The 17,002-nt window shown below is 43.5% G+C and overlaps 1 protein-coding gene across 1 annotated transcript in view; it reads right to left on the bottom strand.

Annotated features, from left to right (window-relative positions):
• Positions 1–16,801, bottom strand: part of gjd1b (gap junction protein delta 1b) — a 30,054-nt gene extending 13,253 nt beyond the window's left edge. The window contains exon 1 of the mRNA XM_028574530.1: positions 16,731–16,801. Within this exon, the coding sequence (XP_028430331.1) occupies positions 16,731–16,801 (71 nt within the window). The remainder of the gene's footprint in view (positions 1–16,730) is intronic.
• Positions 16,802–17,002: the final 201 nt, after the last annotated feature.

Genomic DNA, 17,002 nt, shown 5'->3' with positions numbered 1-17,002 from the left:
TAACAGTACTGTCAGTTTGCTAACATTATAGTTAAGATAAGATACTGACCATACTGGTAAAGTTATTGCAGCAAAATACCAATGTGTGTTCAAGAGGGAATTTTAGTCCTTATGAATTCAACTTTTAATTTGTAAGAGGAGAAATTTGTCATTTCTTCTTTTAAAAGTTAAATAGTATCACTTGTTGGCTTACAGTTTGAGAGAAAGTTCATTTTTGATCGTAGAAACAACAATTGGCAACAATCTCACCTTAAGGTCAGTAAGTGCTAAACATAAATACACATTTCAACTTCTACAATTCCATGACATATGGCCAACCTCCATCTGTTGTTGGAAAATCGTGATATTATTTGCCACCTGAAAGCTTTAAGCCAGGAGACGGTTGGCTTAGCTTAGCACAAAGACTGGAAAAGGAGGGAAACAGTTAGCTTGCTGTTAGCTCTCATGGCTCTCTACTAATAAAATTGGCAGATATAACTGTGGAAGTGAATAGTATTGGTAGTGTCTATCTGATATGACAAGAATGCAGCATCATTATCCGACACGGATCTCTGTGTTCGATACAGCTTCCTCCAGTAAACAGCAGCCAACAGTACGAGTCCTGCATGCTGCTGTCATTCTTGCGAAGGCTAAATTTATCTGTTTGTCTACCAAGTAGCTTATTCATAATTGGCTAAGAGAGTGGTGTGAATGAAACATATTGCAGAGATTCAAACACTCTTAGCGCAGCTTGACTTCACAGCTTAATTGAAGAATCTGCTACTGGGATCATGTGTTTGGAGTGTGTGCGTGTGAGAATGCATTGTCATACTATCTAGTTGCATATAAAGATAAGGGGTGTGCCAGCTTTGGCAGTATGTGTGTGTGAGTGTGAGAAAGCGTGTCTATGTGCATGTTTCCACCCAAGTAATGACTAAATATAAATCACGCTGCAAGTTTGCTTACGCACATATTTGTATATTTGGATGACCATCTGGTTAAGAATGTGTGTGTGTGTGTGTGTGTGTGTGTGTGTGTGTGAGGGGGCAGTGAATCAGATGTCTCTTCATAAAATGTTGGTCCTGGCAGAGATGGTGTGTGCTTTAGCAAGGTGTGACTGTGTACACTCACGATTTCTTATTCATGTTGAGTCAATCACACTGTGCACAAGCTGATACTGCCTCTGAGGAACAGTCGTCACAAACACATACTCAAACACGCTTAAAGAGATGAACGTACTGCAGTCTAAGACTCTTACACCCTCAGCTTGTTTCATTAGAGACCACAGTAAAGTGTGAAGATGCAGCTGATAATGGGAGTTGGAGCGAGTGTGGATAAGGAGGATAAATCATTGGAAGAAGAGCGTCCTTTTCATCTTCAAACAGCGAGATCAAGTGAGATAAAGTGAGGAGGTAGAGTGAAAAAGAGCGATAGAGAAAGAGAAAGAGAGAGATGCATGGAGATGTGCAGGCTTTATCAGAACATCAGCAGACAAACATAATGATCAATCAAACTAAACGAGTATGTCAACTTTTACGATGCCTACGTAGAAATGCTGTTAGTCATGAGTAACAAAAGCAGATTTTATAAATAAGACAATGATCTCACAGCCCCAAGCTCACACAAATAGACCCAACTGAGAAAACTTCAAAAGCTGCAGTGTTCAAAGATCAAAATTTGCTTTGTTTTAATTTTATCCCTCATATTTTATGTAGTTTTGTTTATATCTGACTGCATAAGAGTCCTATATTTTAACCACAGTCTCACTGTGTGCTCTTCTGCCATAGCACTTCAGGATAATTTGCTCCAATGGTATCTAATGTTGTATGTTTCTAAGATGATTCAAAGACTATTATTATTATGTGTGCCCTTTAGATTACTTATTCATGTCCTCTTGCTTCAAAGTACGTTTGGTTTCAACCATTGTTTTAGGGTGATATTTGTGACTGTAACAGTAACCTTTAACAGGGGTAACAATGTGACCAAAACCAAGAATGAAGTTGAGTGTATTACTCTCCTTGTCATGTTGGTGTTGATGAAAGATTCATCCAAAGAGAAACTGTAATACCTGCAGCACAGTGACTACACTACCCCATTAAGAATTCATGGTCACACTACTTAATATTTAATCACCTGCCTTATTAGGCCTTATAAGAACTGACAACTTTATAATAAAGGTGGCACGGGTGGTGCAGCAGTTAACACTGCCGCCTCACTGGGTCGAATCCACTGGGCATCTTGGCCCTTCTGTGTGGAGTTTGCATGTTCTCCCTGTGTCACTGTTGGTTTTTGGTAAACCTAACCCTAAACCAGGTTAATTGTTGACTCTAAATTGCCCTTGGTGTGAACGGGAGTGTGAATGGTTGGCTGTCTCTGTCGCCGCCGTGAGATAGTGTGGAGACATGTCCAGACCAGGGTTTACCCCGCCTTCACGGTTCCAGATGATCGATGGATAGAACCTTCCAATAAAGCTGGCATCTAATATTTATGTAACTTATACTTCATTAACATAGCCATATAAATGCTGGTATAACGTAAGACCTAGTCTATGTACATGACGTTCCATTTCCGGGATTGCTCCGTGGCTCACAGAAATTCCGACGGATTTCACTTATTAAAGCCGGATATCCGTTGCCTTGGGCTTCCTTTGTGTTGGCATTTTAAACTCCGGTCGATTTATGAGGACTATGGTTAACCTTTTCCCAGATCTCTGCAGGGTAAATCCAGACAGCTAGCTAGACTATCTGTCCAATCTGAGTTTTCTGTTGCACGACTAAAACGACGTTTGAACATACACGTTCCACCAAAACAAGTTCCTTCCCGAGCCTATTTTGCAGCAGCGCCGTTGCTCCGTACACGGCTTAGCACCGCCCAAGACGATTGTGATTGGTTTAAAGAAATGCCAATAAACCAGAGCACACAGTATCCCAGAATGCTGTGTAGACTCGCCCGACCCTCCTCCGCAGCGCTGTGGAGGAAGGTCTGGCAATGCGAGACTACGTAACACCCAACAACCAGCATATTTACTTTGACTACTATGCCTAACTTTCATTCAGCTCACATCAACAGGGTATGAAAATCCTCTTGCAGAGATGTAAAACTTGCCTGAGATAAATAATTCATCACAGCACTGTTGCGTGTTCACGTATTGATTTTCTGACAGCATACTGTAGCTCTTTGCAGGTGATTTTCACCCCTTGGATGTCAGATCTGATCACTGCATGAGCCGTGAGGAGTTTTCAAACTGGATCCTGCATCAAACTCCATTTCCACTTCACAAAAATTGAACTTTTACTTAAACGTAAAGCCAACAAAATGATCAAACCAAAACTGTAGTGTAAGTTGCCAAAATCATTCAGAGGTCTCTGTTCCAATTCTATATCGATGCTTTGAAATGAAAACATATTTCATAAATGAACATACGACTAGAAAACTGGTTCAGGTGGCTATATTTGCAGAGTTTCTCTCCTGTATGTGCGTGCGAGGTAATGTCCAGGTTAAACTAACCCTCCAGTATTACTCTAACACTGGCCTTCTCTGTCCTCTAGGGAGGTGCCAACGCTAAAACGGTAAGCCTTACTGAGTCACCCTGCCAGAGACAGTTTCTCCCCGAGGCCCTGCAAAGTGAAATCTGTCTGAACTTGGACCCCTTCCCCTCCCCTAATCTCTCTATCTTTATCCTTTCTCTCTTGCTTCTCTATGACCATCCAAGTTATTGTATTCCAATTAGGCCTCACCTGAATTTCTCCATCTGCCAGTGTTTCTCTCCATGTGTATCATGATACACTATGCACTACATAGATGTCAAAATTGATGTACGATTGGTGTTACAGGATGAAGATGGAGGTTTATCTTCTAACATTCTGTCTGATGAACACACACATGCAATAGGAGTCGATTACACCACATCATCCCTTACCTTAGTATATGTGGACTGTGGGGATCAACAGAGGGAGAATAAGCAGCTGAGAACCAGAGAGAGGATGGGGGGGAATGTGTACATGAGGTGTAAGCAGAAAGAAATGAGAACACAACTGCATAATTATATGCAGTAACTCTCGCTTTCGCCCCCAGCTACAACTCTGCTTCTCCATAAGTCCCTATGGAGGCTTGTTGTAGTACTCCAGTCATTAAAGGCTGTAAGCAGCTACAGAGCAGCTCCCAGGATTCATATACAGGATGTTTGTATCTCTAGCATCACAGCTTGAGTAGATCATTCCCACTATCAGTACTGACATGAACTGTAATGCACAGGAGCATCTTCTATAACAAACTTATCTTTGACATTGTAGGTATTTCACCAGATGATGTCCATAAATTGAGGTTTTATTGACAGGTGGATGCTGTATGTTTGTTTTAAAAGTCTGAGATACAGCAGGAATACCATGCATCTACCTCCTATTCATATCATTCACAATCTCCCAATGGATGTGAGGTCATTTAAATAACAGGTTTCTTATGGCAGCACGGAGAAGGTGCTGACATTACAGCCGGCAGCATCCCGGGGGTCATTACATATGGACAGATGTAAGAAGTGTGAAAGCAAGGACAGGACGACAGGGAGGGACGGAGGTCGCAGGTCTCGCTTGGCCTTCTGTAAGTGTCCCTTTTTACAATCTCTCAGGGGAATCTGCCGCAAGTGAGGCCATACAAAAAAAGAAAATCATCTATCACCTCTGTGGGGGTTGTGATTGCTCCACATGGATTCACTAAATAAAAGCACGATGATCTAAAGGTCATGTGACGACAGAGCTGTAATCTGTCAACAAACAGGCACCCTGAGTCGCGTGTACACACTGCTCACAAATAAATGGTGGTTTTTGCTTGTGCTGTGCTGAAAGAGTGCATGTGGCATACACACATACACGCACGCACATGCTTTCCTAGATGAATAAGCTGACGGCTCCTGAGCGACAACACTCATTTGACTCAGGGGAGCCGTGCTGAGGAGTCATGCTGAGCGAGCTGGCCTACGTCAAGAAGAGCTCCTGTGGAAACACACCTACACACACTCTTGATCACCTCCTGTAAAGTGCACATGTGCAAAGGCATGCTGAGATACAAGCAAACCTTAAACTATCTCTTCAGGGATTCTACCTAGTGCCCCAAATGAATACAGCTGCAAGGACTGTATTTTAAAATGCACATGCTTCAAATCAGTTTTAAGGCCTAATCTTCCCACAGTGGAATCGGAGAGGGATGCATCTGAACTTTCCAAAATAGACATTGCAACAATCACGGCCACTTTATGCAGCGATTGGACATCTTCCAATGCAATTCATGTATACAACTGAGTGCAACAACATTAAGGGATGGTTCAGATGTGTTGAAGTGGGGATGTATGAGTAACTTATCCATAGTCAGTGTATTACCTGCAGTAGATGGCGGTCGGCATGCCCCCACTTTGGAGAAGCAGGCAGGAGTTGCAGCACAGAAGCAAAAGCACTGCTGTGGACAGAGCAGCAGCAACATGGATTTTAGACACCTAAAAAAAGGCCAACCTAAAAAATCTATCAGTTTAAGTGTAGACTATATTTCAAATATTTTCACCGTTTTACCTTGCCATCAGACAGCCTTCTCTGACAGGGAACTGAAGGCATTTAATCCATCCATGCTTTCTTCAAAGCCTCCTCCAACTCCTTTGACAAAAACAGTAATTTCACCCGTCTCGTGGCTTTGAAGAGAGCATAGATGATGGCTTCAGTTTCCTGTTGGAAAAGGCCGTGTAGCAAGGTAAAGTGGTGAAGCAAGGTAAAGTGGTGAAAATATTTTAAATATTGCATACAATTTAACTGACATTGAGTGTTTTAGGTGGACCTTTTTTATGTGGCTAAAATACGTTTTGCTGCTGCCCCCGTCCTCAGCAGCACATTGCTTAGCATCCGTGTTTGGTCTCCTGTCTGCTTCTCCTAATGGGGGGCGTGCCAACTAACTTGATACGTCAGATGGTTTGTTACACAGAACCATCTGAGAGCCCATCATTGGAAACTATTTGGAAAGGGGTAGGCCAGGTATTTCCAAAAATGCCTGGCAGGAGATTGGGTGAACCATCTGTCTATCACGTCCATTGTTTAGAATGAACAGACGCAGCCATCACATACACCTAAATCACAGCAGTGGCTGGCAGTAGCTCCTAACAGGACGCTTATTGGTTCAGTAAGCTAGACTAGCTAGTAAACTAGTTCAGACACAAACGCATTAATTGAAGCCTGACAAGATGGATTTTTGTGTGATACGTAATCCTGCATGATCTTGTGATATCGCGAGAATCCAGCTGATGTGCAAGGTAACGTGCCAACCATCTACTTAAAGTAAGAGAAAGGGAAGTATCATATTCAATATTCTTTTTAAATGGAGGGTATTGATTATGGGGTTGTTTGCAGCCTTATTGTTGCTAAGCTAATGAGTTTCTTCATGTTAGTTTTTTCTAGAGAGGAAATAAATCCTATTTGAGAGTGACCCAGTTTATGGTCCTCACTCTGCGTCATAAGTAGTAACACTGGTTCTGAAGAGCCCCCTTAACTTTTATCTGTCTTCGGGGTGTTTAACCACAGCTCTCCTGCCGAGAAAGGCAATGCCAGAATAAATATTTGGTATGCTAATTTCTACCATGGTTTATTTTAACAGGCAATAAAGTCAATGAGGTACTTACAGTTTTAATCACTCACTTAGCATTCCACTTGTATTGCAAATGGACAGGCCTAAAGACTGTTTCATGAAGTGCCCTGTCTTCTACCAAGCTCCACTTCCTATTCCATTATTGGAGATCAATATCAGGGTGTTGGGAGGATGCACCTGCATGTTTAGCAATCCCATTCTGACCAATGGCAGCACACATATATTGGACCAAATAAACAGCATGAGTGATGTGTTTACAGTAGTTAGGTTGAGAGTGCTTCATCATGGTTTCCCCTCAGAGGCTGTGTACCAACAGTCGCTGGGGTCCCACGGTCCATCAGATGGACCAAGTCGATTTACATCTTCCCCGCTGCCCGTAATGGCAGGAATTAATCACAGGCAGCAGGTGAATACACAAACACACACTCACAGACAGGACCAAAACCCGTCCAAGCACATGTGATATGCCCACAAAGTACACCAAAGCTCACATTTTACACACACTCTGAGTATTTATGCACACACACACAAACCCTGACAGCAGAAGGGAATCTCCAGAGCCGTTATAATGTAATCTTACACAAACAAATGTTATATTCCCCCTAATGCGTGTGTGTGTGACTCATGTATGACAAATCCACTCAGGCCTGCAGGCTGTTGTCATGGTGGGCTCATGAGAACACACGCTGGTATGGCCTCAGGGACAGCAACCTGTCCAACGCTTTCTTTGGCAGGACGTCACCTGCGCCGACCAATAAGATGTCTAAAATCGCAGCGTAGGGACCAATAGCTTTCAGGACTGAGGGAGTATTAGCGTGCGTTTATATAAATTCATGTCAGCAGTGATGTCCCAGATTAGATGGTTTTGAGCTGTAGAAAAGCCAGATGCAGGGAAGGCACTTTACTGTGGGAACATACAGGCTACTACACAGAAACTAAAGCTAAAAATGGTCAACTGGCTCTTTTCATATTATCGGTAATAGCACTAAGTGATTAGGAGTGCTTCCGATTAACAACATTTAAGAGATAAATAAATACCATGAATGACATTCTCCCTTTGTAACTGGACAAGTTGGTGAAATGTCTAATCTTCCAAGCAGCTATGGCCCTTTAGATTTCCAATAAACACACCAGTGCATGGGGATGTGCTGTGAAGCTAACATAAATAACAATTGACCATGGAAACCACAAAAATAAATCAATTAGTAGAGTTAGTAAGACTTTCGCAAGGCAAAAGACTATACTCAATCAGTTGGCCAATTTGAATGTCAGTTTACAGCTGTGGAAATGAGATTGAATGCAAAAAGAGTTTCACTTGCAGCTTACCTAACTACTAACAGTAGCTATGAAGGGCACTCAAGTTTGTACATTATAAAGGATGTATTGCTGTATATGTTGCACACTTGAAACGGACTCTGTCTTGTCTTTTGCAACTTTATTTTGCCAGTTCTGTTGGAATTCTCTTTTTACACAAAGCAACAAACATTTTCTAATAGCAGCGACCTAGCCTACGTTTTTCCGTTTGTTTACTTCACTCGGCTCAGCTCTTTACTAGGCTGCCGCGCTGGCTTATGACATCATCGTAAGTGACCTTTCACCTTCCAGTAACATAAATCAGAATAATATCCAGAATGTTTTTTTAAAACGAAATTACGATGAGATAACAGTGATTTCCCTACAGAATTCTGAACATATTCCCTATTCTAGGAAATTATAAAATAATACTTCTAGATAACATTTCTAGGTCGCAACACCCTCCCCCACTAAAGAAATGTGTCTAAACATTTTCTCTCCTATCTTCACAATATTAATCAACAATGTCTCCACAACGGAACACATGGTGGAAGGTAAGGAAACAGGTAAGTATTTTCACACACATCATACATTACAGGGTGGTTGTAACATATTGTCTTAGTATTCTCTTTTTTTTTTTGGAGCAAGTCTCTCATGGCAACAATACAAGACCGTGTCCATAGTCCATTAGCATCCAAGGGTGGATAATCCACTGAAGTATTGGTGGGCCCTCCAATCTTCACAAAGGGACAAGGAAAATACCATATACACCCAAACTCATGTGTCTACATATTCTAAAGCCACGCATTTAATAATCTATACCGTAAGTGTACACTCAACTATTGTTCCTGTAACTACTGTTTGGATATTACACTACTGTCTTAACTCCAATATGTTAGGATAATAACCCATTTCTGTCCTTATTACTTAAATAACTGTCCAGATTCCCTGTAATGTATTATGTGTTAGCTACTACCATGAACTGTAACTTGTAATGGATAAGCATTAAATATAAACTAACAAATAAGATTAAGTCTCTGTGTGTCTTTTAAATCTATCCATGATAAAAAGGATACACAAATGATGATCTCGTAGAGGAGTCACAGGCAGTTCCGGGACGTCTTCACACCAACATGGCAGGTCTTCAGCTGTTGAAAGGTTGGCTGGCCTAGCTGGTCATAAGTGTAGACACGCCTGGGCTGCCTAGCTCTCCTTGGCCTGTTTTTCCACATCTCAATATCACTTCGCTCATCCTCTGATTCAACAGCCGGAAGATCAATCTCCCTCCCTGAGCTCTGTCTCTCCTCAATAGGCTCCTCTTCAGGCTGCAACTCCGGTACAAATATCCTCTCAGGCCTGTCTCGGGGTGTTTCTGTTCTCGGGCAGAACTCTTCTGCTTCTGCATTCAGAGGTGTCTCAGCATGTCTCACTGCTGTCCACAGATGATACTCCTCCTCACTGGAACTGTCTGTGTCTGTTTGGTAAGTATTTTGTCTGGCTGTATGATCCTTTCTTGTTGTCCGTTTTGCTTTCCTTCCGTTGTTTTTCTCTTCGAGGTTGGATTCGTGACCTTCTGGCTCTTCAACCAGATAAGGGAATGGTAGAAGTAGGTTACGATGTAACGCCCGTCTCCTCCATGTTCCTTGCAATGGTTCAATCACGTATACTGGACTATCAGGGCCTTTTCTTCCCTTGACAACATGTATCATGTCTTCCCAATGACTACGCAGCTTTCCGGTACCGCCTCTGGGCGTGAGGTTTCTCACCAGGACATGATCACCTGGCTCCAGAACAGAACTCCATGTGCGCTGATTGTAGTTTTTCTGTCCTCTCCTTGCACTTTTCTTCATGTTTTGCATCGCAATAGCATAGGCTTCCTACATGACTTCTCTCCACTTCTCTGCATAACCAGTCGGTGACTGGTTCCTTTCCCCTCCTTTCCTGGGGAACATTAAGTCGACTGGTAAAGTTGGCTTGCGACCAAAGAGAAGGAAGAATGGAGAGAATCACGTTGCTTCATGCACAGTTGAGTTATAGGCATGGACCACTTTGTTTAGGTGTTCCTTCCATCTTGACTTCTGAGACTCTTCAAGCGTGCGCAACATACCCAGCAGCGTTCTGTTAAAGCGCTCTGCAGGATTAGCTTGAGGGTGATATGGGAAGGTGCGTGAGTGGAGAATACCGCAGTAGTCTTGTAGCTTGCGAAAGAGAGTATTTTCAAACTCTTTTCCCTGATCGTGATGTATCTTGGATGGGACACCAAAACGCATAATGAAATCGTCAAAGAGTTTTCTGGCCGCGGTCTTCCCAGACTTGTCTTTCGTTGCGTAGGCCTGTGCATATTTGGTAAAATGATCAACAACTACAAGTATATACTCCTCACCCCCTTTACACTTGTCCAAGTGTAGGTAGTCAATGGATATCATTTCAAAGGGTGCAGAGGTCTCAATGCTTCGGATAGGTGTCCTGATTATTCTGTTAGGTTTTTTCCTTTCCATGCAGCAACACACCTGGGTAACATAGTGTTCCATTTCCTGCCTCATTTTTGGCCAGAAAAAACGTTCTCTTGCGAGAGCCACCATTCGATCAGCACCTAAGTGTCCCATTTCCCCGTGGAGATGCTTGTACACAACAGGCTTCAGGGACTCATTAACAACTAACTGTTTCCTTGCTGCAGTCTCTCTTCTGAGGATGCCATCTCCATCGATATTTAGACGGGGCCACTCTCGGAGAAGTTGTCTCACTGTTTCGCTTTCTGCCAGCTTGTCTTTATGTTTCAAGAATGCATGTGTTCTTTTCAAAGCCATAGCTCTGCTAATGGCTAAGTCTGCACTCTGGGCAACTCTGATGTATTCTACTGCAAGTGGCTGGATTGGCACTGAGACGTTACACCGCTCTGGCAGTGCATCAATGTTGCAGGTGACAACAGAGATCCAATCTATATCTTGTGTTTTATCCCTTTCCAGAGCTTGTCCAATGCATTCTATAGCTTCCTGAGGGCATTCCTCTGTACACTCTCGCATGATCTCTTCAATGGGCTTTTGTCTCCGTGACAAGAAATCTGCATCTCTGTTTGCCGTTCAGGGCCTGTATTTCAATGTGAATCTATAATCCACCAGTTCTGCCACCCAGCGGTGTCCCGCTGCATTGAGCTTTGCTGACCTCGTGACATAGGTCAGGGGATTATTGTCACTATATACAACAAAGTCAGGTGCATGGAACAGATAGTCACGAAAGCGCTCTGTGATGGCCCATTTTAGCGCCAGGAATTCCAATTTGCCAGAATATAGCTTGTAATTCTTTTCTGCCGGTGACAAGGTCCGTGAGAGGCAATGACCCTAAGAACACCCTCTTGGCGCTGGTACAAAACTGCACCTAAGCTCTCTTCTGAGGCATCCACGTGAAGTACAAAGGGTTTCTCCAAGTCCGGATATGCCATCACTGGTGGATTTGTCAGCTGATACACCATTCTGTTCAGTATTCCTTGGTGCATCGTTGTGCACTGGACAGGATGAGATGGTGGCAACTGAGCAGACTTACGGCTCACATTCTTCCTCTTTTGGCTTGGCGTCTGTTCAGACAGTTTAGACTTTGCTAACAGTTCATAAAGAGGTTTGGCTATCCTGGAGAAGTCTGGTGTATAGGATCTATAGTAACTGAGGAAACCCATCCGCTTTCTCACCTCTCGCACAGTGGTTGGGGTCTCATGCTTCAGTGCTTGAACTGCTTCCCCCTCTTTGGGATTCATCTTGTATCCCTCTGCCGAAATTACTCGACCCACATAACAGACCTCACTTTTGAAAAATTCACATTTCTTTGGCCTCAGTTTGATACCACACTCTCCTTGCCGTCGCAGTACCTGTCTCACATTTTGGATGTGTTGTTCAAAGCTGGAGCTAAACACTAACACATCATCCAAATACGGGACACACACTTCATCTCTCAGATCTCCTAGGCATCCCTCCATGTAGCGCTGAAAAGCTGCGGGCGCATTAGTAAGCCCAAACGGGATCCTCACCCATTCATACAGTCCCCATGATTTTATGAATGCGGTGCAGGGTCGGCTTTTCTCGTTCATGAAGCCCTGGTGGTAAGCCTTGCCCTGGTCCAACACTGTGAACCAGGAGTTGCCCCCCAGGTTTTCCAGTATCTCCTGTATCCTCGGGATTGGATGACGATCCGGCTGCGTTTTCCCGTTCAGCAATCTGTAGTCTACGCACAAGCGTAGACCTCCATCTTTCTTTCTGACGCATACTACAGGTGAAGAATATGACGAACAAGACTTCTGGATCCAGCCTCGACTGAGTAAGTCCTGTATGTGAGTTTTCACTTCTTGGTAGAGGTGTTTACGGATTGCATTGTATGTTCTTTACACAGGCACATTGTCTTTCAATTGTATGTCCATTTGCAAATCTTTGATACATCCAGTGTCCCAATCATCCTTTGCAAAAATATCACATTCCTCTCTGAGCATTTGTTGTACCTGTTGCCGTTGGTCATCTGACAGGTGGCTCAGGTCCACAGGTGGGTCCCAAGGCTCCGCTTGTGGCATCCGGCTGGATTGCTGTGCAAGTGAGGTGATGCCGCTGTCTCGTGTCTCAGGCCTCTGATCACATGTGGACTTTGTCTGCAATGGGTAGATAGCATCAACACTGTGCAACCATCCAAGTGTTGTGCGACTACACAGCATGATGTCATTGTCAGTCATGTTTTCAACGGTAACCTCTATTTTACTGTTATCTTGTGAAGGGAGCTGAATTAACTGCTCTCTGATGACTAGGCCTGTTGGCCATGGTATTTCATGGTTTGGCTCCAACACTACATGTGACGCACTCAACACTCTCTTATTTAGTCGGCCGCATGGCACTGCTACCACTTTGTTTTTCGGGATGGTCACTGATTGTCTGCCAACTCTGGCTATGTGGGGTTGGTTCTCAAGCTTTTGGTCCTTTAAAACAGACAAGACAGCTCTCGCCGTTTTGCGCCCTACCTCCAGTGCTGAGCACAGCTTTTCCACCATGTGGCCAGAAGGAGTACAGTCTCCACAGCTGTCGTTCGTCAAGGCTAGTTCTTCAATCACATTAAAGCCAATGATGGGGCGTTCAATGTCACTGCTGGCAACCAGGATTGGGACCACGACAGGTTTGTCACTCATCCCAGCCACAGCATTCTTAGACAAGGTGAATTCAATTTCCATCATACGGAATGTCTGTTCCATTTGCAGCTGATAGCTCCAATGCTCCCTCCTCAAGCAGCTCCTCCACTGGTGTCACCTTAACATCTGGCAAGTATTCTCTTTTCCAGTTCGTTCCCACTATTGATAACTGTGAACCGGTGTCCCACAGTATTGAAGTGTCAACTCCCCCTAGGGAAGCTCGCAATAGGCATCTCTTCCCTACTAGCTTGGCTGTTTGTCGTTGTTTACCAGTGAGTGGTGCTCTTAAGCTGAACAGATCCACGTTGTCTGTGTTTTCGGCAGGATGAATCAGAATTTCAATCTTGTTTGTAGTGTCTGAGGCATTTCTCATTCTACAACCTGATGCCCAGTGTTCTTGGCTGCCACACTTGTAACAGTGACTACACCTTCCATCAGGATTGGACAACTGACACTGCTGACACTGTCTACTATTTACAGTCTTGGCTGTGGTCGATATTTTCGGTTTGGCTGTTCACTCACTCTCATTGGTTGAGGCTTATAGGTCTGGTGGAAACTAGCAATTTGAGTGGTGAGGTTCTGAATAGCTTCGCATATGGCTTTAGTCCCTTGGTCCACCTTTTCCATCAGTGTATCACGTTTGTTCGCCTCACCATGTTTGTTCTTATCGTTTGGTTTGTGTGCATAGGTTTCCTTCCCACATTCCTCACTTTCCTCACTCACCACTGCAATTTTGATCATCTTTGCTTTTGATGTAGTTGCCAACTTATTCTTTCTTTCTTTTTCCAGAGTGTATGCAGCTGTCATTTTCTCCAAAAGGACTTCATCTTCAACTTTCGGATTCTGTAAGTATGGCTTTATGTCTGCGCGGATGGCGTCATCATGGAGACCAGTGAGTACTGTTTGGAGGAATTGATTTTGGATTAGCTCCGTGCTGTACTTCAAACCAGATTTAACTCTTTCTGAAGCAAAGACAATTTGTTGTCTCAGATCCATGGCTCGCACCAAGAACTGGATGGGTGTTTCTTTTGAATCTTGAACAGCGCGCGTGAGGGAGTGATACAAGTCTGTGGCGTCCTTCTCAATGTAATGAGTCCGTAATATCTGTCTGATAGCTTGCAATGACAGCTCAACTCTACTTTCCAGATAACTCTTCAGCTTTGTTCCTGCAGCTATAGCTTGAAGGACAGCTTCTACGACTTCTCCCTCATCATATCCTTTTTTCAGTGCTCTTTGGATTTGTCTTTCCAAGCTAGTGTACGCTAGTTTATCCTTTTGATTTGGTTCTCTAATTTGTCCAATTATTTTTAACTCCCTTCTGTACAGTGGATGGAAAACAGAAACATTCTGGGAAGCTGTTCCTGTTGCATTTGGGACAGAAGCACTTTCTCCTTGTTCATTCGGATCACTGGGTACGATATTATTTTCAACCACCGGGTGGTGCTCTTGCTGTTGCACTTTTGACATGATGGAAAACTTTTACCTTTACTGCTTCGTCTGGGGCACTGCCGTATTGACGACGTCGTAGCTAAGTAGTTACCTGCTAGCTCTTACTGTGTCGTGGCTCGTCATCTTGCTTGCTTCGCGATGAACTCCAACCAGGCGGAAACACCAAGTTTATGTTGCACACTTGAAACAGACTCCGTCTTGTCTTTTGCAACTTTATTTTGCCAGTTCTGTTGGAATTTTCTTTTAACACAAAGCAACAAACATATTCTAATAGCAGCGACTTAGCCTACGTTTTTCCGTTTTTTTACTTCATTCGGCTCAGCTCTTTACTAGGCTGCCACGCTGGCTTATGACATCATTGTAAGTGACCTTTCACCTTCCAGTAACATAAATCAGAATAATATTCAGAATGTTTTTTTAAAACAAAATTACGATGAGATAACAGTGATTTCCCTACAGTATTCTGAACATATTCCCTATTCTAGGAAATTATGAAATAATACTTCTAGATAACATTTCTAGGTCGCAACATATAGTAGCCTAAGTGGTTGTGGAAATGGAAAATGTATTGAGCTTAAACAAATGCAAGTGAAACTGTACAGGGCTGCTGGAAATCGTATGTGTAAATTTTGCTATTTTGAAAAAGTTTTGGCTAGTTCCTCCCATCATCTGAACATTTTAACTGTCTGGATATAAACTGTGCGAAGATGATCTGAGGCTTTTTGCTGCCGGGTGTCCTGGACCAGGTCACCCGGCAGCAGCATGCCATGACCTAAGTGGGGCAACCAGGACTCCTGGTTGCCCCACTTAGGTCATGGCATGCAGCACCATCTCGTGACGAGACAGTCCTCTTGGCTTCCTACCAACGCCCTGCAGACTGAGGCCATGTGTCTGCTCGCTTGTCTGTGAATAACCGCTCTTCGCCTTCACTCTGCTTTTTTACTGTTTTTTTCTGTCATCTACTTCCTGTCTCTCACAACTCACACTCAAACTGTGTATTCCGCTCATCTCCTCTCTACTTTGAAACCAAACTCTTTTTTTTTTATCTCTCTCTTTTCCTCAATTTCCTTTGGTTTCTTTCAGGTTTCTTCTTCCTTAACAACTCTCTCTTTTTGTCTCTTCTCCTTCTCGCTCTCACTGAGACCCTGCAGCTAGGATGACTAGTCCGGTCGATTAGCGACACTACTCTTCCAGCGTCTCATGAATGAAAGGAAGCCAATGCTGACCGATCATTCATCATAACACCAAAGAAAACAACTCTTAGCCTACTAACCATTCAACCGACAGACGGCTCTCAGAACAAGACTCAGAATCACAGTTTCATAACCCCACAAAATTCACACTCAGAGCTTTGTCAGCAGAAGAAGTCAGGAGTCATATTCTGCCAAAAAAGAATGTTTCTCCACATCATTTTATAAACTGGCTAATAATTCAAGAGTACCACTAGCCAGAGTGAGTCAGTAGCTTCAGGGGATTGGTTTAAACTGCTAATTCAGACAGTCATAATGAACTTGCGCTGAACCACAAGTTCAGCGCAGAAGTCCCGAGAAAACCCCAAACTCAGGAATGTGTCCTTCCCTCGATGTAAAATCATGTTTAATACCATCTACAGAGTTGATGTGCCTCTGTGGCCGAAACGCTCATCAATAATTGCTGATTCTTCCGCTGATACAAGATACAAGACATCTCGGCATGTGGAATGATGCATAAATCATAACAGTCTTGACCTTGCGCTGGTGACTAGTTTTTTTAAAGTTGTGAGATGACTTCATATTTGAAAGAAAAAGACAATGAAATGTATGGGGGAAGGGAGGGGAGGATTGTGGGAAAGCTGAAAAGAGGCACGCTTGTGTAACGGGGATGGCTTATGAAGCAGACTTCATGTTAAAGCGGGAAGGGGGAAAAGGGGGGGAATGAAGACATCAGCACGGAGAGGTACAGTAGAAAGTAAACGAGCACAATGAAGGTAGCCTATTGCCGACATTCATTGTGAGATGTCCTGACACTGCTCTGGATCATCTGATGTCCAACGCCTCTGTGTTGGCTCATAGTGTCCCTCCTGGTCACCTCCTCCTCCCACCATGTCACTCAGAAGGATTAAAGACTGAGAGCATGGAAGGATTCGTATTCTGCATGCATCGGCATGCTTGTATTTTTAAATACCATATGCATAGACATAGCCTACAGTAGAAAAATGAAGACACATGATAGCAATCTCACTCTGACAAGAACTTACCTTCCAATCATAGTAGAGTGCTGCTGCACGGCGGCCTCCAGAAGGCGCTCCAGGATGGTCCATTCTCCCATGGTTGGAGTTGGGTGGCATCCACTGGCACAGGAAATCAGGTGGGGGCTTCCCAGTCAGCAGAGCACCAGAGCTAGTGTTAATGTCCCTTTTTATAAGTCTTCAAGTCCACTTGTATGGGTTGAGATGAGGTAGGGAGTGGTTTCAGGTGGCTTGTCGGGTGTAAAAAAAAAAGGAATCAAAAGCAACCTTGAAGAAGCTCA

The sequence above is a fragment of the Perca flavescens genome, chromosome 3 (genome assembly GCF_004354835.1).
Source record: "Perca flavescens isolate YP-PL-M2 chromosome 3, PFLA_1.0, whole genome shotgun sequence".
NCBI classification, from domain to species: domain Eukaryota; kingdom Metazoa; phylum Chordata; class Actinopteri; order Perciformes; family Percidae; genus Perca; species Perca flavescens.
Note: the sequence above shows the minus strand (reverse complement) of the source record. Positions and strands in the feature narration are given on the sequence as shown.